The 24,698-nt window shown below is 39.7% G+C and overlaps 1 protein-coding gene across 26 annotated transcripts in view; it reads left to right on the top strand.

Annotated features, from left to right (window-relative positions):
* The window catches only part of EYA2 (EYA transcriptional coactivator and phosphatase 2), a 111,369-nt gene that overhangs the window by 40,563 nt on the left and 46,108 nt on the right, over positions 1–24,698 (top strand). For 14 of the 26 annotated variants that reach the window (XM_066978068.1, XM_066978058.1, XM_066978069.1 and 11 more), the window contains 5 exons: positions 966–1,010; positions 3,749–3,797; positions 4,425–4,567; positions 7,443–7,559; positions 24,406–24,473. In XM_066978068.1, the coding sequence (XP_066834169.1) occupies positions 966–1,010; positions 3,749–3,797; positions 4,425–4,567; positions 7,443–7,559; positions 24,406–24,473 (422 nt within the window). The remainder of the gene's footprint in view (positions 1–965; positions 1,011–3,748; positions 3,798–4,424; positions 4,568–7,442; positions 7,560–24,405; positions 24,474–24,698) is intronic. The other 12 variants (XM_048072636.2, XM_066978062.1, XM_066978067.1 and 9 more) reach the window with 2 other exon arrangements.

Genomic DNA, 24,698 nt, shown 5'->3' with positions numbered 1-24,698 from the left:
AGAAGCCAAGGAGATGTTTTGCTTGCATGTTTGCTAAGGCATTAGAAATTGTGTGATTAAAGCACGAACATCATGACTGCCTATTTACAAGAGCAGTCGAAAGGATAAGAATCTAAAGGAAACATCCTTTTAAACGTATGTGTTTGCAGAAAAGATTAGAGCTAGAAATGATTTTTAAGTACATCATTTTGTAAACTCCTTGGTGCAGGAACTATTTGTTATTATGCAATATAATTAAGAGCCAACGGAATGCTTGTACCACAGATCAGCAATCTGTGAGTGACAGCTCATGTTGATAAGTTTCTTACAGAAATAATACACTATTTTTTCTACAGAATGATTCCCTGTGCTACCATGATTATGTTCTTTTCACTGAAAATAGTTATCGTTAATTTGGAAAACAGGAAAATACCCGTGTTTTTGTCAAATCTCAGACTGCCAGAGCTTTTGTATGCACACAAGTATATGCTCTGTATTACATAAATAGTTTTAATTTTAGCAAGTCTAGTTGCAATACTTACTTATGTAGATGTCTACTTAGATGTCTAGCCTGCTATTTTCATGGGTGCTTATCATGATGTGCAATCGTATCAGTATAATTTTCAAATACACATTTTGCCTGTAGATGTACACGTTTGGATAGAAACAAATAGCTTTAACCTGCCTTTTTTGACAGTGACAGTGGCATATTGAATATTCACGCACAGTAAATCCCTGTTTGGCATTCTTAGCACATATATTTACTCTGTATTTAGCTCTTTCAAAATTAAAAAATCTGAAGATATTGTATTTCTGAAATAGAAAAGAAATTAAGCTTATACTCAAACTGCCTGTTCTGCTGGTTTTCAAATGTAAAAAGCATTATATATAACATATTTCTGGTAATGAGCAACAGATTGGTAGAAATTATACAGATTTTGTTTTCACAATCTAAAACCCTAATTTTCTAAACTGTTATCTTTCAGGTAAGTCAAAGCAAATTTTTCACAGTGAGTATGAAGGTGAGTCAGGTAAGCCCAGCTTTGGATTTGAAAGCAGTCTTTTTCTATACCTGGTATTCCTATATCTATAGTATAAATGTTTATGTACATTTATATAACACTATCTTTTGCCTTACTATGTTTTATTCTGCTTTATTTTTTTTTAAATACAAAACATCTGTGCCTCTTGTTGGGGAGATACATTACTGTTAGCCATATTGTAGACGTAGAGAACTAGGGCAGAGATACGGTGGGTTTTACTTTTCTCAGGTGCTTCTGGAATACAGGAGCATAGAGTCTTTATGGTTTGGTTTGTTACTGCCCATAGCATGTTAGAGGTGTGTAGGATGCACAGTCAGGTGTGAGTTTGTTGTGCAGAAGGGTACAATAAGAGGGGCAAGGCACAGAAAAGCATTCAGAGAAGGGATACCAAAGAGTGGGTCATAGAAGTTGATTTTATCACAGCAGCTACATTGGGATGAGTTAGTTCTTTTTCTTCTTAATATCCAGAGAGAAGAGGGTGAAGCAGGCGTCCAGCATAGCACTAGGAAAGACACTAGAGTACAGTGCATGGGTCTGTGGGCAGATGGGGTCAGTGTGCAGCACAGATAGACGTCTTCAAGTTGGCTTTTTCTCTTAGAAATAATAGTAAGCAGCAGTGTCAACGCAGTCATGCCCAGCTCACTCTGAAACCTGTTCCCCGTGGTCATCAGTGCCTTTGTTACCAGAGCCATTTTTCCTAGAGTAACTCAGCACTGCAGTAACATTTCTGATCTATTCTAAGAGTGGTTATTAAATACTGCAGTTATCCCAGAGAAAAGAGACAGGAGTACACAGATATATTTTTTTCTAATTTTGTTTATTTTTTATTAAGTGGTCTTTGATGATTTCTAAGTTTGTGGGAAAAAGGGCCTCTTTTGAGAAAGTGTGTGTTCTAGGTATTTTCATCTCTTACTGAAATATAATTCTTTCTGAGAAAATGCAGCTCTTTTTCAGTTTTATTGTTACATAAAGAAACATTATACAAATTAACATTCTAAAAGGAGAATAATATCTTATAATAAATATTATTTTGTTAAAACTCATGTACCTCCACTGGGGTTTTTCTATTTGTTCGCTTCCATAAGTGAACAAAGATTAAAATGCATTTTACTTCAATTTACTTTTTTTTTTTGTCAGATTAAATGTTTCTCTTTTTAAAACTATTTTGATGTAATTTTCATGTTACAATGTAGAATGACAAAGCCATGTAAAATATTGTGAAAGAAGCTTGTGGAGGAAACAACAATTTTAAAAGAGTTAAACCAGGAAGATTGAATATTTCGTATGCAAGCATGTCAAAGCTTTTTGGAAATTCTCTGCAGGTTTATAGCATAACAAGTTACTCAAACCCATAGGACTGCTTGCATGTACTTAGATCTTATGTGTATTTGCATATTTCATTAAATAAAACATACTTTAAATGTTTAATTCACCAACTTACAAACTGCTGAACAAATGAAGTGATTCTGACTTGGATGACTTCGTGCTGAGGATAGCACTTCTGTAGCACTGTGGGTACATCCACCTCGATGCATGGGACAGCACTGCGGATGTTTTGTGCCTGGCAGTGGCAATGTGCAGGCAGGGGGGACACTCCAGGAGTCTCCCTTTCCACCCAGCGTGTGCTCCTGCGTCAGAGAGATCTTCTTTTCTGCCTGAGTTTGGGCGGAATTTCCTGTCCCATGTAAGAGATCAGATGATAGATGCGAGCACCTAACGTGGGGGGTGGTGGTGCTGTAGTCAGCAGAGAACATAATGGTTGATGTTCTTCTCCCTGGAGAAACTCTTTGCAATTAGTTTGGTGTGTTGATTGATAACTGCCAGCAGATAAAAAGGTTGGATGTGTTGTGCCTAATGTCATTATTGATGATTGTGAAGGTGTGTTGGCGTTTATACTGCTTTAATAACATCTAACATCAACCAGGACTGGAGAATCAGAATTTGGATGGCATTATGGAGCCAACCTGCATAATAATACTCATGGTGGCATTTAAGTATGGTATTTTCCTTACAACATGCGAGTTTTGACTTAGGTTTAAAAATAAAAATTAAAATTAAGCCTAAATATATCTCTAGATAAAGATGGCATGTTTTGCTTTGCTAGTGTTACAGAACACAACTGTCTGATACATTGGAAAGCATCCTGCACATTTAACTTGTATGATACATTTTCTAATGGTTTAGTATTTTGATTATTGGCAGGTCAATTAGGTAGATGGTTAACTCAAAAAAATCAAGAATGAGGAGATTTACCGTGTTGTATTTTTTATATTTATTTTGGCTTTATATGTTTTAACTAGCATTTTAAAGAAAGTCAGTCACGGTCTAGGAGAATATCAAAAAAAAAAAAAAAAAAGCAAAGGGGCAAAAAGTGCAGTGATCTTAAATCACTTCAGTGATCATAGCAGATGCTTTTATAGCCTTTAGCATGATTCATCCTACCAAAGCCCAACTTCATGGTTGGTACCAGTCCCATGCGAAGAAGAAAATGGTAACTCAGTCAATCAGTAGCACCCTCAGTGAGAAACTGAAGATATATTTATTTGTTGTTAAGTGGAGAATAAGTTTATCTGCTTCAGCTCTTTTGAGATTTACTCCAAAACAATGTCTCCTAATTACTGTATATTTTTCTCAAACTACCAGTTGTAAAAGCAATGGTATCATCTTGGCTGTAGAACAGAACATGATGAAAATCTAATACCCTTTAATTTTATTTTTTTTCCTAGGCAACAGCAAAGCAGCTCCACATTGTCCTCTCCATCTGTACTCCACAAAGTGAGTGTTTCTGTCAAGTGCTGTGATATTAAAAATAATGTTTTGCTGAACAGCCATTTTTTGTAGACTTTTGTCACCTTAAAATACATTTGTCTTAAGCCCATCCACCTGTTCCTCTGCATGTCTCAGGCCCAGTGAACTAACCAGTTTCCCTAATCTTGTTAGATATGGAGTGAAAGAAGGTTTGAGGTATTGTGTACTGAAAATTCGTACCCCTGGGAATCTAAACCTTATCACTTTGAATGTTGCTTTGTTTGTTGGTGACCATAGAGGAATATGTTAAAATGTCAGAGGTTTCCCATGACACCTGGTTGTTTGGCAGACTCAACATGAAACGTGGCAATCAGAGTACTGAGTTGTTTTTTTTTTTTAACTTGTGTGTATTTTGCAGAGTTGAAAAAGTCCCAATGCATACAGGTAGCTTTATCTTAATAGTTTATATGAGGAGCCATATACTGAAACAAACTTTTGCCCCAGTGTAGTAAACTCTGAGCTCCAAAATATTCACCATCATTGTAGCATATTGATGGTATTTTATCAAAATGTCTAGAAATGTTTTACATGTACTCTAGAAGATCATGTATAATAACTATTGCCTTATGCCCTCTGTTTTCTTGTTCTCAATAGACATTATCCCCATATAGTGACAGTCTCATCATTCCCAACAATGGCAACATATGGACAGACTCAGTACAGCGCGGGAATCCAACAGGCTGCTGCATACACTGCCTACCCTGCTCCCGGGCAGCCCTATGGCATACCCTCCTACAGTGAGTACTTGGATACCATGTTATATTTGAGGACATCTTCCTATTACTGTTAGAAAAATATATTTGAAGATTAAAGGTTTAGAATGAAAGGTCATTTCTGTCTTGGCAGTGTTCTCTTCTTAGGCTTGGAGGAAAATCTGACTTTGTTAGAAATGATAGGATTACTTTGAATTATCTATCATCCCTTTGATATCCTGGGATATGGTCTTACAAACTAGGTAAGGTTGGAGCTGGTCAGTAATAGGATATGAGACAGCATGAAAAACACAGGTTCAGTGGTATGTGCTACTTGTAGTAGTAGCTTGTGACTGTTCCCATGACTCACTGCTAAGACAGTCTCTTGTAGTAAATAAGATACTTAGGTAAAATACATTTTGCCTTTGATTCTTCCTGTGGTTTCAATGATAAAAGCTATGTTAGGAAAAAAAATCTGTATACTATTACAGAAGAACCAAGGCATAGAGCAAAGTAAGACATGGGTGAAAAGATAGGGAGTACTACAGTTTTGGAAGACAGTCTATGTTTCAATGGATGGTTATTAGCTATAAGTGCCGTGAGCATTTCTAACCCTCGTCAGCTTTGTTCCCTGCGTTCCTGCACAGCCTTGCAAGCAGCTGTGGGGAGATGATGCTGGGCCAGGAGCAGCTGGGGGGGTTCAGGCAGAGAACTAACTAAACCAGCACTCCTGATGGTGGAAAGCCTGGCAAACCAAGTGTTAAGAGTGTCTTCAAGCTGTGCATGGAAATACCAAGCACTTGAGGCAATTGGGAAGTTCTTTCCACTCCTGAAGACCAAAGAGATATTACTCCTGCTTAGGCACAGTTCTTTAACAGAAAGCTTTGGGCTCCTTATTCCTTGCTGATCCCATGAGTGCTGAGACTTGCAGCATTAAAATGGCTTCATAGGTTCCTTTTCCACTCCTGGTTTCTCTCGTGCTCTTAAACACCTTTGTTTGCTTGGCAAATACAGTATTCTTTCCCAACAAGAAGCTTTTATAGAGCTATTGATAAGGCTTTTACCGAAGGGAAATTCAGTGCAACAGTCTGGAAGGCCAGGGAAATGGGCTTGGCAGAGACAAAGCTCTACCAGGATGATAAGAGGAATGTTTTGAGACCCTTTTCCTGGAGCTACTTGTGTGTTTGCATCATCTGGCTGATTTCCAAGAAAAACTCTGAACAGTTGTCCTGTTAGAGCAGGTGAAAGTAGAGCCATTTGCTACTGCCTTGAGTCTTTAGGGCATACATGTGTCAGGCCCATATGCTGCTTATAAATCCTGCAGATGACCTCTTAGCATCCTTGAGCAGTGATTTCCCTCCCCCAATCCATATACCCTCTCTAAGATACTTGACACAGCATATGAAAAACTCCACCTGGCTGACAACCAAGAACAATGAAGCAGTATTGTTTTTAGGCACAAAAATAAAACTCGGCCAGTTTCTAGACAAAACAGAACATTGTGTGGAAATTAATTTGGTGCTAAGTTATTTCACTGTCTGACAACAATTTTTAGACTTCCAAAAAGGCCCATTTGCTGAAGATTAATTGTAGCCAGGGTAGGTTGAGTGTTTGCATGCGGAGTGCTGATGTAATTGAAAATCATGGGATGTTATGAAAAGAGGCTTCTCTACATACACTCGCAAATCCTTTTGCTCTCCCGGCAGTAATGGACCCAGACGCTTGCACCAAAATATGTTCACTCACTGTCCAAATAAACTTCCTGTGTTTCACAATGCAGCATTGTCATATTGTTGCTAACTAGTACTCAAATTATATTGCAGTTATTCTCACCTAAAGCTAAAAGAAATGATTTTACTAGAGAAGACATAATCTGGGAGAAATTATTTCCAACCTGAGCAAATGCAGACTTGTTACTTCTAAGAGTCATTAAGCTAGAAAACAGTATGCTTCATGAAAGGCACATGGATTTGACTTGTCTTTTGGCAAGTTTGCCTGCAAGTGCTAAAAGACGACAGCAGCCTGGGAAGCGTATAAATCCAAAGCCAGAACATCAACAGGGTCTTTGTTTAGCCCCCATACTCAGGATGCGTCCAATGGTCATTTTTGGTTTTGTGCAAATAGACATGCAAAGGAGAGGGAGGATCACACCCAAAGGGTTCATAATAAGACATACCTTTCAGCTGTTTATTTTAATAATACAGCTGTAGACTCATGGCAGCATTTCGGAAGAAAATATCAGCCCCTTTCACTACAAGCAAAGGTTTCCTCTTGCAGTGTTTAATTCAGCTGGGGCCGCTCCCCCTGTAAATTGTCAGTTTAATTGCCCAATTTTAGTAATGAAAAGATTTTGTGGCTTCAGGGCTTCTGTTCCTGAACTGTATATCTATCTGAATAGGTGATAACCCCTCCTGTATGACCTGTTAATAAATATTATACTACCAAAGCTGAAAATATAATGTAAGTAGAAGATAATAACTCTATTGAGAACAGAAGTCTTGAGCTTAGTTTGCTGCAGGCTCTGTTGTTTTGTTAATCGTTGCTTGCATCTGATAACTGTTCAGAAAGTTCTTGAGTCAATGAGTTTAAGTAATTCTAAAACAAAACTGTCCATAAATTGTTTTTGAAAACAATGTTATTCATGGTTGCTTTTCTGTCTTAGCAAAAGTTCATTCAGGTGTGCATACAGGATGTAGCTGACTCAACCATTTGTGGTGAATGTACTTGACTGTATTACTTGAGAGCTCTTTGAGTAATGTAGATTTTTTTCTAAAAAAAATAGAAATTATAGGAAAAAAACAAAAGAGTTCATTAGTTTAAAATCTATCTGAAATATTCTGAATTCCTAAACTCGCATTTTTATACCTTTATGTGACAAGCACTCATGTTCTGCTGTTGGTTTCTACTATATGTTCCAAAGGCATCAAAACAGAGGACAGCCTGAGCCATTCCCCGGGACAGAGTGGGTTTCTTAGCTATGGATCCAGCTTCACTACCCCAACTGCTGGACAAGCACCATACACCTACCAGATGCATGGTAAGTACAGCTTGTTGCCTTGTGGCATGTGCTATGAGAAGTCACAATAATATACCCCTTATTAGATCAATTCTTTTCCTTTTGCAATTAGAATGAAAAGATTAGGTGTAGGCAGTCAGGGAAGGAGAGACGGTAAGTCTGTGGAGGTCTGTTGTGCTCATCAAGGAATTAATTTCTGGCAGAAGTACTGGATTTAGAACTTGTATACCCTAGCAAAACTTAACATATGACCAATATAAGCTTTGCTTTTCTACAAAGACTGTTCTTGTTTGTTTGTTTTGTTGTTGTTTGTTTCGTTGTTGTTTTGTTCTTTTTAAAATTAATTTTGTGATTGCCTCCTTGGGATTCTAGGGTTAGTGTGAATTCCTGTATTCTGAGTGGAAACAAAACAAAAGTGGTTTTACACTTCATGCCAGTAGTAATGGTGGTATTATGCTTCTCCCCAGTGCTGTTCTGAACAATCTGCTCCATGGTAAAACTGCTGTATATTGTCACCGTTGAAGTTAAAAAAAAAAAAAAAAAGATACCTTCATATTATTTTTCTTTTTACTGCTAACACATAGCAAATGCCTGCTAAGATACATCTACCTGTTTTATCTCCTGAAGTACCAACATCATTGAATAACTACAGGCTGTTGAGGTGAAATTCAGAAAAGCAAAGCTGAAAGCAGCTGTTTTTTCCCAAGGTTCCTGAGCTGAGACTTAATAAGTTTAGAATAGCTGTTTTATTACTGTCAGAATAATAACTGGTTATAAAATAGAGAATTGGATTTCCTTATGGCATCGATGACAGTGCCTTGTGCTTGGAGCTTTCTAACACTCTGTTTTGTTGTACAACCAGGAAGGCCAAAATACACTTTATTCCTAAAAATAAAACTTAGTTATTTTTTCATCATTCAATTTCAGAAGCTGTACGAAACACCAGATTTCATGAGAGTCAGTGTTGATTTGCCAACTCCAAGAAAGTCTTGAAAGGGTTTAAATCTGAATTGCCAGAAAGAGTGAAATAAATGAAAATGGTGAAATTTCATTTTGTGATTCACTTTAACTCATTTTTAGCATGAAATTTGATTTCTTTGAGTATTTTGGTGCTGCTGGTCAGAAACCTTAAGTGCATATGGGAGGTTTCTGTTATCATAGCTATACTAACGTGTTTTTTTCCTCCAGCGTGTTTTGTTCCTGATCTTTGTGAATTATGTTTGTTTATTTATTTATTTTCCTGAAACTTGCCAAGTCATTATGCATGAATCAGAGGGGGAGTATTAAGATTTGGATAAACTCTGTGAAATCTGGACTTAAAAATACTGTCCAGAGAATTCTTCAAGGAGTCAACAGTTGCATTAGAGGAACCATGGCATAACCATTTCAGCTTTATCAATCATTTTACACCCAAAAAAGAATAATGAGTATGTTCTGAGAAACAGATCATGTCCTTAAAATGTCGCTCCATCTCTGTCCTTCCACCTTGAGTCCTGTGAGAGTGCAGTTTCGTTCCTCGCTTGTAGGTCTCTTACTCTGAGTCCACTTTGATATTTATATTGAACTTGACTAGTAAAATGCAAGGATTAGACTTTCGTCTTCTGCTAATCCTCAGCGTGTGTGTATTTGAAAGTGCCTTGCATGGAACATGAATTGCCTTGAGTGCATGAACTGAGCCAAGCATTAAATAAACAATTCCAAGAGATTAAAATGCAAATACTCTTGCTGTTTCTTAGCAAATACCTTCATTACAGCTGATGACGTAACAGTAACACAAATGAACATGCCTCAGGTAGTTAAAAATTGCCCAACTTAGGTTCTGGTGAATTGGAAGACTTCCCTGCTGCGACTACACCTATTCAGACTGCCTAGTTTAAAAGCAGCTCATGTACAACTGCAGCAGCTCTGCCGGCAGCAGTGCAAGCTTGTATGTACAAAATGCGCATGAGAGGCTGATCCACTCCAAGATCCAGCTGCTGGAGGGAAGGCAAATGCATTCTGCCTTGTCTTTGTCCTTGCCTCAAAGACTTTCCAAGGGTTGGAAACCACAGAAGAATTATATGATTTGTCCAAGTTCATGTGGAAGCCAGGGGAAGGAGAAAGTCTCTTATTTTGCTCTTTGATATTGCTGGGGGTCTTTTTTAAAAACTCTAGGCAAAGTGTCCGTCTGTGTCACTACACTTAGCTATCCCCCACGTAATGAAGAAAGGAAGGAGAAAATTGTATTTCTTCTCAGCCCTGAATGTGAAACGTGGACAGACACATCTGCTTTGACTTTAAATCCAAGAGCAAATAAAATCCTAAACAGTTATATAAACCAGGAAACAAGGTAAAATCCATTTCATTCCAGAAATTATTTAGGAAAGCTGAATATTGAGAGGTTACCTTTGGCTGAGACTTCACGTGCCAGTTTTGTCAAAGCACACATCTCTAACACTAAGGTGTTTTTTGTGGCTTAGATTCCATGTGGGACGTGTTGGAGACACCTGAGTTGAATGTGTCACCAAAAAACAAACCAAAAAGGCACAAGGCTGTGGTTTTCTTAATGTTGATTCCTACAAGCTCTATCCATCCTACTCCAACTAGGAGTTCAGTTTTTGGCTTCTATTTTGCTCCTTGAATGTCCCAGTCTCATTTTGAGATTGTGTTACGCTGTTAGCAGTGGAAGTCCTCTCTCTTTGGTAAAACTGGCTTGCAGTTATCAGCAGTTGGAGCTGTTGGAGTGTTGCAGCTTGTTTGCTGCTTTGTCAGTGAGCTGAAGTGTCATGTATATGCCCTCCTGGAGCAACAGCAGTTGTGCTCTAGCCTGACTAGCTGCTTTATGATGAGATACTAATGGTTGTTGCACCACTTTTGACAGAAGTATGGGCATTTTCTTTTCATGCCTTGGAAGACCAGTGTATTCATGTCTAGGTTTCCGGTGTTGGTTTTGTGTTTTTCTTTTGTTTCCCCAGAATGCAGCTCCCACATGTGCTTTGTGTTAGCTTAGAAGAATCTGAGCTGTTTGGGAAGGCAAACTCTTGACTCATTTGGGACTGAAATTTTTAAGATGGCCCCTTTACTCAATCAAGAGGTTTAGACAAACAACTTTTGTGCATCAGCACTTGAAAATCTTACACTTGCAAAGAATACTGACCTAACTGCGTGTGTTGTGCCAAAGCAGACTGGGAGGAACTTCATGCATGTTTGTATGACCATGAATGTGCCCAAGGTACCTTCATATAATGTTTCTTAGGGCAACGCTGTGGTGTTAGATAAAATCACTTATTTTCATTCAGATTTTTATGCCATTTCAGCCAGCTCACTGGCTGAAATTCAAGGGGAAAACAAAGGAAAACTGTTTCTGCAAGTGGCAGGTGCTTACTCCAAGGCAAAGGGAGCAGAAGTAAATGTGTCTTCCTGTTGTAAACAAATATTTCAACCCTTCTTCTCCTTGCTTATGCAGGGGAACAGTCTGAATTTCCCTGATCATACAGTTTATTTACCTTGTTGAGTGCTGGTGAAAGGTTTGAGTGAGAAGCTAGGAGCCTTCCTGTGCTGAGTGCTACTGAGGAATGTGCACTCCGTGCTTTCCCACGCTGCAGCACCTGGGGGCAGGGAGGCAATTGTTCCATCTCCTTAACCCAATCCAGCAACTCTCCATGCCACCCAAACTCCAGGACTGTTGGGACTTCTGCCAAGTTCACATCAGTCCTATTGGCCACCCCATTACTGGCCCCAGGCAGGAACTCTTACTGATGTGATAAAACAGCTGAAAGTGCAAATTTTTATTTAAATGCTTTCATAAAATCGAATTTCAGGGGGACTTGAAGAGTCAAGCTCTTAACCCTCACTTCAAGGACAAAATATTTATTATGTCATGTCAAAAGAGAGAAGGGATCTTGAAGAGGCTGACATGTGCAGTGGATCAGTAAGGAAAGTAATCTCCACGAGTGCCTGCTGCTTAGTATTGTATGTTAAAGTGTGAGGAAAAAGGCTTTTTTTTCAAGCTTAGGTCTACAAGTATTTTAAGACAGTAGTAGCTCAAGTACCTATAAGTGAAATAACTTTGACTGATGTTGGCCTCTCTTGAGCATCAGCTCCCAGAGCAACACAGTGAAGCTGTCTGCAGGCATGGGTGGTCAGGCCATGAATCTTGAGCAGCTTGTGCAGGCTATGAAATCCTCGCGGTCCCCTCGTTTATGAATTACACGGCCAGGAAATAGGTGTGTTATGCAATCACGGACTAATGACCTTTTGGGTGACAAATACTTTGTCTCATAGGGCTCTAGGACAAATGTTCTCCTTCAGTAAGTGCCAAGGTAGTTGGAACTGATTGGTTTGCTCTCATGTTTCTTTGGAACCAGCACAAGCTCTGGCTGGGATTTGTGTGTCAGGGCCTCACCTCCCTGATGGCTGTTGTCAATAATGTGCCACTTTTGAAGCCAGATTCTGCTCTCCCTTAAATCCGTTCATTTTCATTACAAACACAGATGATGCAGATGCAATGTAGTGTTCAGCTTTACATTTTTAACTGCTGTTTCCACCTGTATCCTGGTTCTTTAGCAAGAACAGAATACACTGAAAAGTAATAATGAGGATAAAACACTCTTTCAGTCACTAAGTGGTAAAGAAAAAAAAAATTAAAAAAATATTTTGTGGACAGCCAGAAGGGGAAATCTATTTTCATGCTTCCATAGCATGAAAATAAATTAAACGTGGAAGGGCTTTTAAGCCAAATAGCTAATGCAATATGTCACACAGACATATAAATATAAAAGATGAGGTTGGCAAGTTCCATAGCTGACAAAAATGACATGAAACCGTGTCGCAAACTTACTATAGATTGAAATAATGATTTTAATTGCCATGTAACAGAGTGGGTATGATAGTATTTTGGCAGACTGAGTAACATTCAAATAGACTGAAATCTAGTGTTATTTACTCTGAAGGAGGGACAGTATTCTCTTCTTTTTAATCAGTGATGTTTACAGCATTGATTCAGGCCATTAGTGTATTTACAAAAATAATATGTGATAATGAAGCTAAGATATTTGCAATGTGCATATGACCAGTTGAGGGATGCCACTTATTTCCAGAGCCATGAATCAGAAGAAAAAGTGTCAGTTTGAATTAGATTTTTCTGTCTTTAAAATAATACATTTGTAATGCTGGGGGAAAGAAGTGTTGCTTCTATATGCCATTTCCTAACAGATCGTTATGTAAGTACACAGCTGCAGCACTGAACAACACCATAGGCTAGATATTAGAAATATATTTACTTTTTAACACACATTTTTCTAAGTTTGCATTTTATGAAAATTTAGCAGTTCAGTGATTTGCTCAGACCTTTGGTCAAATTATTATTCAGTAGTAGAAATGGAATACAAGACATAAAGATTATATTCAGCCTCTGTCCCAAAGAGTTTACTGTCTAAACTGGTAATTGACGAAAATGGTTCTTGTTGGGCAGGGGCCCAAATAAGCTAATGACATGCACCCACTCTCTTTTCTGGCTTCACTGCATTAATGGTAACAGCACAAACAGACTAGAGTTGCAGGAGGGCAAACTTTTGTACTCCAGCCAAGCATAATCTTACCCAAATGGTTCCATACCTCAAAGAAATGGAAGAGCAGGGCTCTCAAACCCAGCACTCTCTGGTTGAATTGCTGGTGTGTATCTGTCTGTGATACCATGTCTGGTAGAGCTGATTAAGATTAGTAAAACCATACACTTCCACAGCTTATGATAATTATTACTTTCCTTTTGTTTTCATAAGGCTGTAAATAGCTGGTCAGAACATGAAACAAATGTTCCAATTAAAATGTGTCTTGTTTGGTTGGGTTGGGTTGGTTTTTTTTGTTTTGTTTTTGGAACACCTCTCAGCCCCTCTCCCCCCCCCCCCCCCCCTTTTTTTACAGCAACCCTCAGAGATACTTTTTATGCATCTACCCTCTAGCCATTTTGCATATTACAGACAACCTCACCTAGTTTTATAACACCTTGTATGTATTTCTCCTTGGTTACTGGAGGAGATTCTTGATGCTGCAAACTGTTGCTTCGGATTTGCGTGGGCAGTAGATGCTTCATCCAGCATCATCTCTCATCCCTCTGCGTGCTGTTCGCTTCCTGATGTGTTGATCTTCCTGTCCCTTGGATTGTGAGTGAAGAGCAGACTTGGGTTTTAGTCCCATGAATATTAGCCTGACAACCTTTTGCTCACTTGGAAAGAATATTTTTGGACTTCACGTTAGCGTAACAGAACGGAATCTGAACCTCCATAGGAGCAAATGAATTATCAAATGCTTAAGGAAGTCTTTGGAATGTAATAAACTTGTCATTTAATCAGCTATGTGAAATACTATGAGAAAATTGTGCCAGTGTGTTAGCTAATATAAAAAACCATAAGCTATGTAGAGAGAGCAATAGCAGCCAGCTTATAGAGCATTTCCTGTGGTCACATGAGCATGTGTTACCCCCTCATTGCACATCAGGCCATCTCTTCCCAGCTTGTCATTAATTCCTAGACAATGCCTTGCTCTTCAGTTATTATTGCTAAAATGACAGCTGGTATGAAACTATGAAATTGCACAACAGTTAAAACTGTGCAGATACTGCAGATACTGTTGTTGGGCAGGAAAAGATTTGACCTTTTTTTTTTTAATAGCCAAATTCATCTACCCGCAAAATACTTTTTACATTACAAAGGAAAATTCGGTTACGTAACTGGGATAAATTTCCTTTGCCAAGGAATTGCAAAGTAGTATTGAGTTCAGTACAGACATAAATTTGGGGCCAAAGACCTACGCAGTGAAATTCTTTGCTACTGCTGAGCATTTGTTTTCTTTGTAGAGTCTGTTCTGATCAGCTGTCAAGTAATGAATGAATAGAAAGTGGCATATATTTTGTGCAATGCTGATTTGAAATGGACTAATCATGGATGTTGCTTATGTTTGTGGAACGAATTGCTTATGCTTGAGACAAAGTAAAATCTGAACATTTAACTGATTGAAATGTTTTATTATGCTTGAAACATTTTGGCCCTTGTCAGTATCTTGATACTGTTTTCAAAGAGACGCCTGAATTTCTTGCACTTGTGTGCAAGTTTGTGTGTTACATATTTAAAGTGAGCCCATAAATATCTATTTGGCGTGAACAGATAGTTCTGCATGCATTAATTTTGCAAAGAAAGCGACATGTTTAATTTTAAGCTTGATTCTTTAAATATTTAGTGATGAAATGTGCAAGAAGGGTAAATCTCAATTTACACTTGAGAAATGTGGATCACACTTTGGCATACAGATAGTGAACCCATAAGTCCCAGAAAATAAAGGAGACGGAGAAAATATTCTCAGCAAACTGTCAATCTTAACAGCCTTAGATTCATAAAATTAAAACCTCAGTAGCAAATGAGTAGCCTCTTTCAAATGCTTCTGCTTCGCAGCTGGTTTGCATTAGTTGCAGTCTAAAACTGTGGCAGCAAAGCTGTCCTCTGCTCAATGGTGAGTTCAGCGGGGAGAGGCCTCTCTTCAGGAGGGGTCAGACCTCACTTTTTACAGTGTAAATACAAGTTTCCCCAGAATAACAGCACAATCTCCCTTTCAGAGATTTCTAAACACCAGGGGCTGACCATGCTACATTTACTTTGTTTAAGAAACAACTATCTTACAGGAGAGGGAACTCGTGGGGAGAGGCGAAGGTGTTGACAGTGATGCACTGTAAGCTTCAAGGATCTGTGCTACTGAGACCCAAGGAGAAAGCCCTGCCTTAACTTTTCCTATTTACTGCTTTTTTGGTGCTACTATTCAGAAACCTTACTGTAGTTGATATTAAAACAGATTCCTAGGTCCTTATTAAACAAGGAGGGACTTGGGAAGGGATGTGCCACGGGAGGGAGTAGGCACCAGGGTGCATGTTTCTGAAGCAAATGTATATTTGCAGGAGAGAAAGGGGCTGACAACTAGTCTTAAACATTTTCTCTGTCGAGGCTTATCAGAGGTGTAACGCGTCTTTGTCGGTGCCTTCATCCTTAAGAAACACCAGGGCTTGTGGTAAGGCTTAAAGTATGAATGGGGACACAGGTTGTCATGGCTGAGTAGCACTCATGGAAACTCCGAAGTAGTGGCAGAAAACCTAAGTTGTGATAGTGGCACAGCTGAAACCAGGAGCCTGCTCTGAGACAGAGCGTGTGCTTGGGAGGTATCTGATATCTGCTGAGGTGCTTGAGGAAGGTGTGGAAAGGGCTGTGTGGAGAAGGGCTTTTCCCACACCCAGCTGCCTGCTGTGAAGAGCTGCTTGACGCTTCATGAGGCTTCATTCTCCTAGCATGGTTCCTGTTTCAGAGTATCTGTCCAAATCTCTGTGTTAAGAACTACAGGTAGTTTCAGACAAATGTGCTTGAATGTAAGGCAATTCACAGGTTCACTGCAGAAAGTGTTGGATAAAATTCTGGGGGTGTCTTCTACAAAACATCAGAATGACTGTTCCGGGCCTGATATCCATAGCATCTAGCTGCCTGTCTGGGTGTTGATGTTGAAATAAAAAGTGTGAGTGCTGCCCAGTGATCGTGGTAAATGCTGTTTGTACGTCATCACTGCATAGACTGGACAGGCCATATATTAGGCAAAAAGGTGTCTGCATGGATTGGAGAGGCCATATATTAGGCAAAAAGAAATCTTAGAGTTTAGGTATAACCTAGATAATATGACTATGAGAGATTTCCAAGATTACAGTCCTGAGCAATAGCCAGAAAGGTATGCATAGTCATTAAGAAAGGCGGGCTTAAGAAGTGGCAATTAAGATGTCTATTTTAGCTGTTTCGAACTTCAGGTGATGATTTGACATCTGCAAGGAGACATGCAAAACAATAGCCAAGATTTTAATTTATCTTAGAAAGGTCTCCTCGTTCCTGGATCTGTGTTCTCCTTTTTACATATTAATGTTTTGTAGATGCCTTTACAACTGAACAAACTGGAAAAAATATGAATAATGAAACGGTCAAACATTACACTAAAATCCTTTTTACATGAGGCTCTGCTGAGATTTCTATTGAGACCTCAGAGACCAGACGGGTGCATGTATTTCAAAGGAAACAATACATCTTTGCTATAATGAGATCTTAAATCACAGTTTTGACATCTCGTACAAGTGAGAGAGCTATAGAGCTAATAAGAAGTGGATGAGAAAAAGGGAACATTTTTCATATCTTAATGGAGGTTTGGTAGCTAAGAGGTGGCATATATGTTTGGATCAGCTTATATCTGCAGTTAACATTTCTGCTTTAAAAATAAGTAATTTTGAAATTACTGTTCTCTTTCATATAGATGCAACATCAGCACAGAAAACAGTTGAGTTACAGAGGTGTTTGGGTGTTGTGGAGACTTCTGTTTATGGATTGTATTTTCTTAATTTTTGCAGGTCAAAAAATCATCAGATGGTAACAGCTTGGGAAATTATGAACTTGGCCTTGATTATTCAGTTATAATGCAGTTCTCATGGAATATGCTAAAATGTTACAGAAGCTTCACTGAATAATTGATTTGGAACACCTAATAATGTTTTCTTGAAAATATCTACAAGGCAATAGAAGAGCTAGTATAAAATTACATATGAAATTTACATTAAAAATTAGCGTACCTGCATAGGCAAGCACTTGAAAGTTAGGATCCATGATTCATGATACCAGTGCAGTATTTGTACTGCTTTTTGTTTTATCTCCATTTTAAGCACTGTGTGAGGTAATGCTCAAAATAGAGCCTTAAAAAATAGAGTGCAATCATATGATCAAAGACTGTGTTGATGTTTGCGGACAAATAGGGTCTGACTCTGCTTCACTTAGCACAGGCTTTGCAAATCAGGACTTTCTTAACTGCTGTGTTGGCATCAGATAACCTTCTTGCATGTTGGTTGGTTTTTTTACATGTAATTTGGATACACTTTCTATTTGTATTGGCAGGGTTCAAATACTGAAATTTGTGCTCTACAGTATTGTGACCTGTAGAACTACAATACCTGCACTGTCTGAAGAAGAGTCCAAGAGCCCGTTGAGAGTTATTAAGGATAAAAAGAAGAGGATATACATTTGGCTTAGAAAGTCTGTATCTGGCAGATTAATTGAAGCTGATGAGGCAGTACCAGGCAGATCATTCTGCTTTTGTCTTGTTTTTCATACCTTTCTCTGAGCATCCTCTGTTGGTCACTGTTTTTTCCTTTTTTTTTTTTTTTACTTTCCCGGAGGTATTGCAGTAGCAAAGCAGTGCATAGAGGGACTGGAAAAGCCTTGTGGCAATTGTCTGGCTCTAGGAAGCGGTCAGTAAAGTTATCTTGATCGTAAACGATGGGTCAAAGAGTGGAAACATGCTGTCCAGCTTGCTCTTTTCTTTTCTCTTGGTATTTATAGAGATTTGTCTTGCTCAAGGGGAAGGGAATTGCTAGATACATGGCTATGCTCACAGGGCAGGTTTTTACCTCAATTACATGACAGCAGAAGTTCTAGGGCTTGTTTGATTTAAATGGTGACTTGGGAACTCATAACCACTAAACAGAACAGCGGGTATCAAATCCAGCTTTCCTTTATCGTGTACAGTTATCTGTCAGTGGGGCTGCAGCAGGGTTGTGCCCCGCATCAAACCTGCAGCAGGAGGAATTTTTAATCTTTGGTGCCCATGGAGTCCCCCAGATAAAGTCAGTTTTGCTGATGCTTATTTCAACAAGGGATTGCACTGAAAGAATCTACCTCATTGTCCTAAGGATGTTCACTTTTTAGCCTAAAACATTGCCTTGCAATTTGTTCTTGAAGACAATCCAATGTGATTTCCTTCTGTAGCCGCAGCATCATTGGATTGGAGTGGTTAAAAGGAACACTTTCTCAAAAAAAAAAAAAAGATAAAATTGAATTGCTTTCCCAGGGTTCAAATCCTGAGAGTGAACGTAAACCATCCCAGCACTTTCAACACCATTGTTGGGCTCGATTAAGCTCTACAGGTGACCAGGCTCCAAAGCACGGTAAAAGCCAGGCCTGTACAAGCGGCCTGGTTATCACTCGTTAAAGCTCTTTGAGGCTCCGTGCCTCGGGTGCTCCCAGAAGCAGGCAGCAAGGGAAGAGCTTGGACACAGAAAAACTGTGCTGCGAAATGTGTTTTATATCACCATTTGAAGTGCCCACAAACACCTGGTCAGGTTAGCTGGAGTGAATGGGATTGTAGTGGGAGAAGAAGGGGCATGTTTTAAATGGGCTGCATGTCAGGGAGTATTATCTGCAGGAGGTGTTTGTATGCTCCCGGGAGCAATATTCTTTAATAGACACTGCTGATGTCAAGTGCTATAACATGGTAGAGCCAAGCTTTCATCTAGGTTAATATAGTGTGCTCTTCCCCATACTGTCTGAGCCTGTTCAGACAGAAATACAAGACTGTTTTTGGGGAAGGGTTCATGATGCCTAATGGCAAACAGTTGAGCAATATGCTGCAAAGTACATATGGGTTGAGTTTTTCTTCTCCTTTAACAGGTCAGATAGTCTTGAAATACCTCCACAGCTGACAGCCATGCAACATTTTATGAGTTTTCTTGCCCAATAAATGCAGGCAGATGTTGTAGGATTTGGAACATTACAAGGCACTGGAGTATAGTTGGTAGGAGGTAATTTTGAGGAGTGCTTAACCTCTTGCTAAAAAAGTAGCAGCTTGGAGAAGGCAATATTTACTACAGGAAACATTAGCTTGTCAGAGAGCTAAAGCACTGCAAGGAACCTTTTTGAATGACCATGCAAATCTTCATCCAGATGTTCTTCGTGGCGTAGAGTAATGCACACTCTGCTGGGACTTAGGCGAAGGCCTTTCCTTGCCTCGCTCATAGTCAACATTGTTTCCTTTAGGAAAACAGCTTGCTAATGTAAGATTATACAAGCCGTTATAGGCAAGGTTGTGAAATACCATGCAATTCAACTGAACCCTGTAGGCATTTATTTTATTAGTGCTAAGTGGTCAAATAATCCTTTGAGAGAACTCCCCCTAAAACCGCTGTGTGATTCATCTACGAGTTAGAGGAAGCACTTCAATCTAAACGTCGTCGTTCTATTTCAGGCATATTCAGAAGGGCCCATGGCAGCTGTCCTCCAAACCCCCTTGTCTCAGTCCAGCTTGCCATGTTCTGAGTTGCAAATAGTGCTGTCTACCCAGGGAGCTGTGATAAGTGCCCTGTTGTCCACCTTAGTTGAACCTGGCTGTCTCCTCTGGTTTTTGAGTATCTTATTAAATACTGGAAGTACAAACCATCTGTTCTTTTAAATATAGTGGATTATTCTTTTCTGAGCAGCACAGGAGACTGAGACAACACCTTTCTGATGACAGGGTCCCTCTGACCTGTGTAATGCAAGAACATAAACTAATTTTCAGGCTTGCTGTGGTATTGATCCGAACTGCACCACAGGTCCATTCTTTCTTGTAATCACAACTCTCTAAGACACCAATATTCCTATGTTGTACTGTGTATTCTTAAGCTGAAATAAAACTTTTTTTTTGTTTTAGCCGTGCCAGAGCTTAGTTCTGAAAATACTGAAAATAATTGTGAATATTCCCTTATTTTCCTTACTTGCCCTTGCCTGAAAGGGAAAGGAAGAAATACAGCCTGTAGCTGCAGCAATGGAAAGAGCAAAAGGAAGAGTCTGAGTAGGAGAAGCCGGTGTGAAATTTTTTGCAGTAGCAATGCACACACCGTTGAAAATTATCTTTGACCATGGTATAGATTTGAAAATATTTGCATTAAAATTGGAATGAGGGAAACATAGCAAATGAAATCCATCTGTATGAACGTATAACATCAATCAGCTCACAAAGAGTTTCTCTATAAATATTGCCCTTGGACACTCATAGAAGGAAGGGCCACATCTACTTATCAAGAAGCCATGGCACTGAATACGTACAGCATATGCATGGCTTTTATGCGGTGTCTTTTCATGCAAGTGTGTTTGTGATATACTTACTTTAAAAGGGAAAGTTTTTGGTACCATACATCTGAAGAGCTGTTCTTCTCCAGAATCCAGATTGTTTTATTACCAGCTAAATGTTCTTTAAGCTACCTGTGAATGAGGGCATTGTGACATTTAGCAACTGGTTTGATTGAACACAGATGTGAACCATATTCCATATGGAGAAGATGCAAAAGCAGAGATCGTAGGCTTGTTTCTGATTTGCAAGCAGGAATTTGAATGCAATTACTCAACATTGAGCTACCAAGATAGTTAGAAACAAATTACTCACTTGCTCATCTACGGTGTTGCAAATGTAAAATCAGCTGCAGTTTGAGGTAGTGTGCTGTCTTCAGAAGCCAGGAAAATATGCCAATGTATATGCAAGTAAAACTCATGTAAAAATGGGCGGTATCCATTCAGAAACGGGAGGGGGACAAACGTTTATGTACATTGCTTCCCCAGCAGCTTCCTAGAAGTGCCCCACTGAACATAACCACTGCTTTTCTAGTGTCATTGCAACCTACCTCTGAACATTTCAAGTGCTGTTATCTAGGAAGACATTTGAAAAAAAAAATAGGAACAGGGATAAATTGCTAATGCCAGCTTGTAAGGTTTGTTTTCCAGTGGTTTTTGAGTGTAAAATTTACTGATGCAAAACCGAAATTTCATGCAGCAAAATTAATTTTATTACTAAAATTTTTATTTCTTATCAACAACTTAGGAAGGAAAAAACAAACTTTGGGGGCCAGTTTTGATGTGGGTTCTGAGTGGCTCAGTTCTGCGAGGTTGCTCACAGAAACTGTAACTAGCAGGGCTCATTCTCTGCTCTTCTTTGGGTGAAAAGGGAGGTTTTATCCTTATTTTCATTGACTGTGGTGCTTGTTTGTTTGCCTTCCATTTGAACTGATTGTTCATCATTGAAAATGTGGTCTCTCCAGGAGGTCTAGCCTGTAAAGTGGAACAGGGACTGAGCTGTCATCCCTGTGAGAGACAGCTCTAGTCCCCAAGACAAATGTTGATGTTGAGTGCAATTAAAAGGAAATATTTCTGAACCTGGATTTTCAAGATCTTTTGGTTTCATTCCATTAATTCTGGGCTTTTTTGTGTGGTTTTTTTTTTTTGGTTGGTTGGTTGTTTTTTTCCTCAGCCTTTCATCCTTATTAAGCTGGGAAGAAAATCTGAATTTTTACTAGCTTTGGTTGCTTGGTTTTCTCAAGTGCCCTTATCTGTACCTGTTCTGCTCTAACAAGGCTGAGCTGCCAAGAGATACCGAACTTAGCAGCGCTGAGTATTCCTAGGGTGAAGGAGCTTCCCTCCTCCTAGTGTGGTGCTGTAGGAGAAGAAAGAAAAAGAGGACTGTGTTTGATCTCAGTTTAGACAAACAGTACTTGAGTTGATACTCGTGCTTGGTCGGGATACTGTCAGGAGATAGAATCAGTGAACAGATTTGCCAAAATCTGTTCCCAGGCCTGCTGAACTTAAGGTTTTGGGAAATACCAGGCTTATACACAGGTAAAAAAAAATAAGACGTTTAGTTTCTGTCTCAGCACTACAGTCCTTCCTTTTGAAAACCTGCTGGGCAGAGGGAGCCACGTTGTGAAAGCTTGTGGGGTTACCTGAACTTGTACCTGGGGTAGCTCAGCTAAAATGGCAAAAGTGTTCCACAAAACCACAGTGCAAAATCCAACAGGTAGCATCTAGTCACAAAGCACTGCAGGAAGCTGTGGAATCATTTCCCCATCCTCTCACCCCTGAATTTTTTACCCTCTTCTCCCTGCTCACACCCGATCGTGTATGCACGGACCCACTGATGTTGCACAGCTGGTGCAAAGCTCAAAGTAAGCTCGTTCCAATAGTGCAGGTCTCTCCTTCTTTTTGTAATTCTCTCAGATCATTTGGAAACCGGGAAGCTATGGTATCATGTGCAGGTAGCACAGCAATAAACGTGTTCTCATCACAATTTACACATAAAGCGTGAGTCCCTCGAGGTAACTCATCCCCCTCTTGACAGCTTTAATAAAGGATGATGGATTGTTTCTAAATGACAGTTTAGGAGGATCAAAAATTCCCCCCTGTATTGTTTTGAGCTCTGGTGTACAAGAGCTGTTTTGTGTTCTGTGAAAGTTGTTTTTGCCTGTAAGCGCTGGGGCTCTATTACTCCCCTTTGCCGTGGTGAGAAATGCTTGCTTACCACAGGAATAGATTCCTCCTGATGTGGAAAAGCAACGCCTGGCATGGGTAGGAGGTGGGGAAATGCCAATAGCTGAACGTGTTGCCGCTGTCAGGATGCTGCTCTGGGCAGTCTCCCCATACGGGCTGTGTGGAGGAGGAGGGTTTGGGTGCTGTGCTGGCTTTCCTCCCGGGGTTGCCTCTGAGGGGTGAGTGCTAGGGGGAGGCATCACCTGAACCCACCTGCACTGGCTCAGCTCTCCCCAGCCAGCATCCAAAGAAGGCTCCAGAGATCCAGCACTCACCTGCACCCTCTTTTCCCCCTCTCTGCTCTCTTTTATTTTTAAAGGCTACATGTGGCAGCAAATTAGTTCTGGAAGGCAGATCTTCCCTCTTGTTTCTTTTTGGCGTGAGATTTATTTCTCACTGCTTGTGCTTTGTAGCTGCACTTGGCAGAGTGGAGTTTGTTCAGCTGTCCATTCCCTAGCTAATCTTGTGTCTTAAAATAAAAACAAGCAAGTGGATCTTTGGAGAAAGGATGCCACATGACTGTCTCCACGTCTTCATGTGGCTAAAACAGCACTGCTCAAAATCATTCCTAGGGTAAGAAACACGTTAAGAAGAAAAGGCTCTTTATTAGGGCCAATTTCTCAATTGATGGTGCTCTGAGGTGACAAAATGAAGCATAGACAAGAGCCCACTGTGGCTACACAGCAACAAAATTATACCTCTTTCACTGTATTTAGGTCACTGTGGAAGCAGTGGGGCTGAGTACCCTTTGGAGCCCTTCGTAGGCTAACCTAACCTAACCTAGGCTTCGCTAACCTTCTGTTAGGATGGAGTCAGCATAATCCAGCCTTTGCAACTTGTACATGAAGCTATCCCTTGATGCAAACACTCCTGCCAACATGGGAAGAAGACTTTTGGTATAGATTAGCATCATGCCACGTGGTCCCAAGAGAAATTCTCAATCCATACAAAGAGGAAAATTTTGAAATGGGAAACAGCATAGACCAGAGTTAAATCGAGGCTAGAACTTGCCCAGGGGTCTAGGATCCAGGGGACAAGAAGCTTTCAGTTGTCTGTCAAAGGAGGACTGTCCGAACCTCCTGTTTTCTGAACCTTTACTTCTCTAACCATGAAATTCTTGCACTAATGCTTCCCACAGCTAGGAAGCCTTGGCTAGATATCACCTACTTTGTTGGGAAGGAACCATGTAAAACTCACCTGTCCATCCTTTCTCTTCTTAATATCACAGGATGAAGCAATGTTTTTGCTCCCTGCTGGCCCAGAAGCTTCAGCAATATTATTTTTATGTTTGGGGTACCAACATCAGAGTACGAATTTTCAAACAACCTTCTAAAAATTTTTAGGTACCTGGTCCATAAAGACAAGATTCCAAGACATACCTATGCATGAAAGTGTGTGTGTGTGTGAGACTGCAAATGTAATCCAAGATGTTTTCTTATATAAAAAGATCATTAAAAAAAAAAAAAAAAACACAACTCTTCCATTATTTATTGGAAAAAGAAGTGACAGAATTTTAAATTGGGTCATTGTCTTTGAATGTCTTTCAGTAAGCAGACCTCAGTATTAGCTTGCAGTCTTTACAGCCTATGTTTGTCAAGATTTACTGTATGCTTATTTCTGGGGAGCAGGTACTTTATTTCCTGTTGGAAATAATTTATTTAAATATATCCCACTGTTTTGATTGCTGCTGTGTTTTATAAGCGTGATATTCTCTCCCTTAGGCACAACAGGGATTTACCAGGGAGCCAATGGCCTGACAAATTCTGCTGGATTCAGTGCTGTGCATCAGGTATGGCTCAGCATTTATTATTGGCAACCTTGTCGCTTATTTTAAGCACCTGGGAGACTGGCAGATCAGAGAGATTATCCTGGTGTTTACATATATTTAAGGAAGGTTCTAGCGTGTGTTTTGCTGTGTGCCATTTTGGCCTGCTCGGGTGGCCTGGCGGTTAGTTTTAAGATGTGTGTGTCAACACACATGCTCCTGGCAGTCTCTGCTGTGGTGTTGCGCAGC

Source organism: Anser cygnoides, chromosome 16 (genome assembly GCF_040182565.1).
Source record: "Anser cygnoides isolate HZ-2024a breed goose chromosome 16, Taihu_goose_T2T_genome, whole genome shotgun sequence".
Taxonomy (NCBI): Eukaryota; Metazoa; Chordata; class Aves; order Anseriformes; family Anatidae; genus Anser; species Anser cygnoides.
Note: the sequence above shows the minus strand (reverse complement) of the source record. Positions and strands in the feature narration are given on the sequence as shown.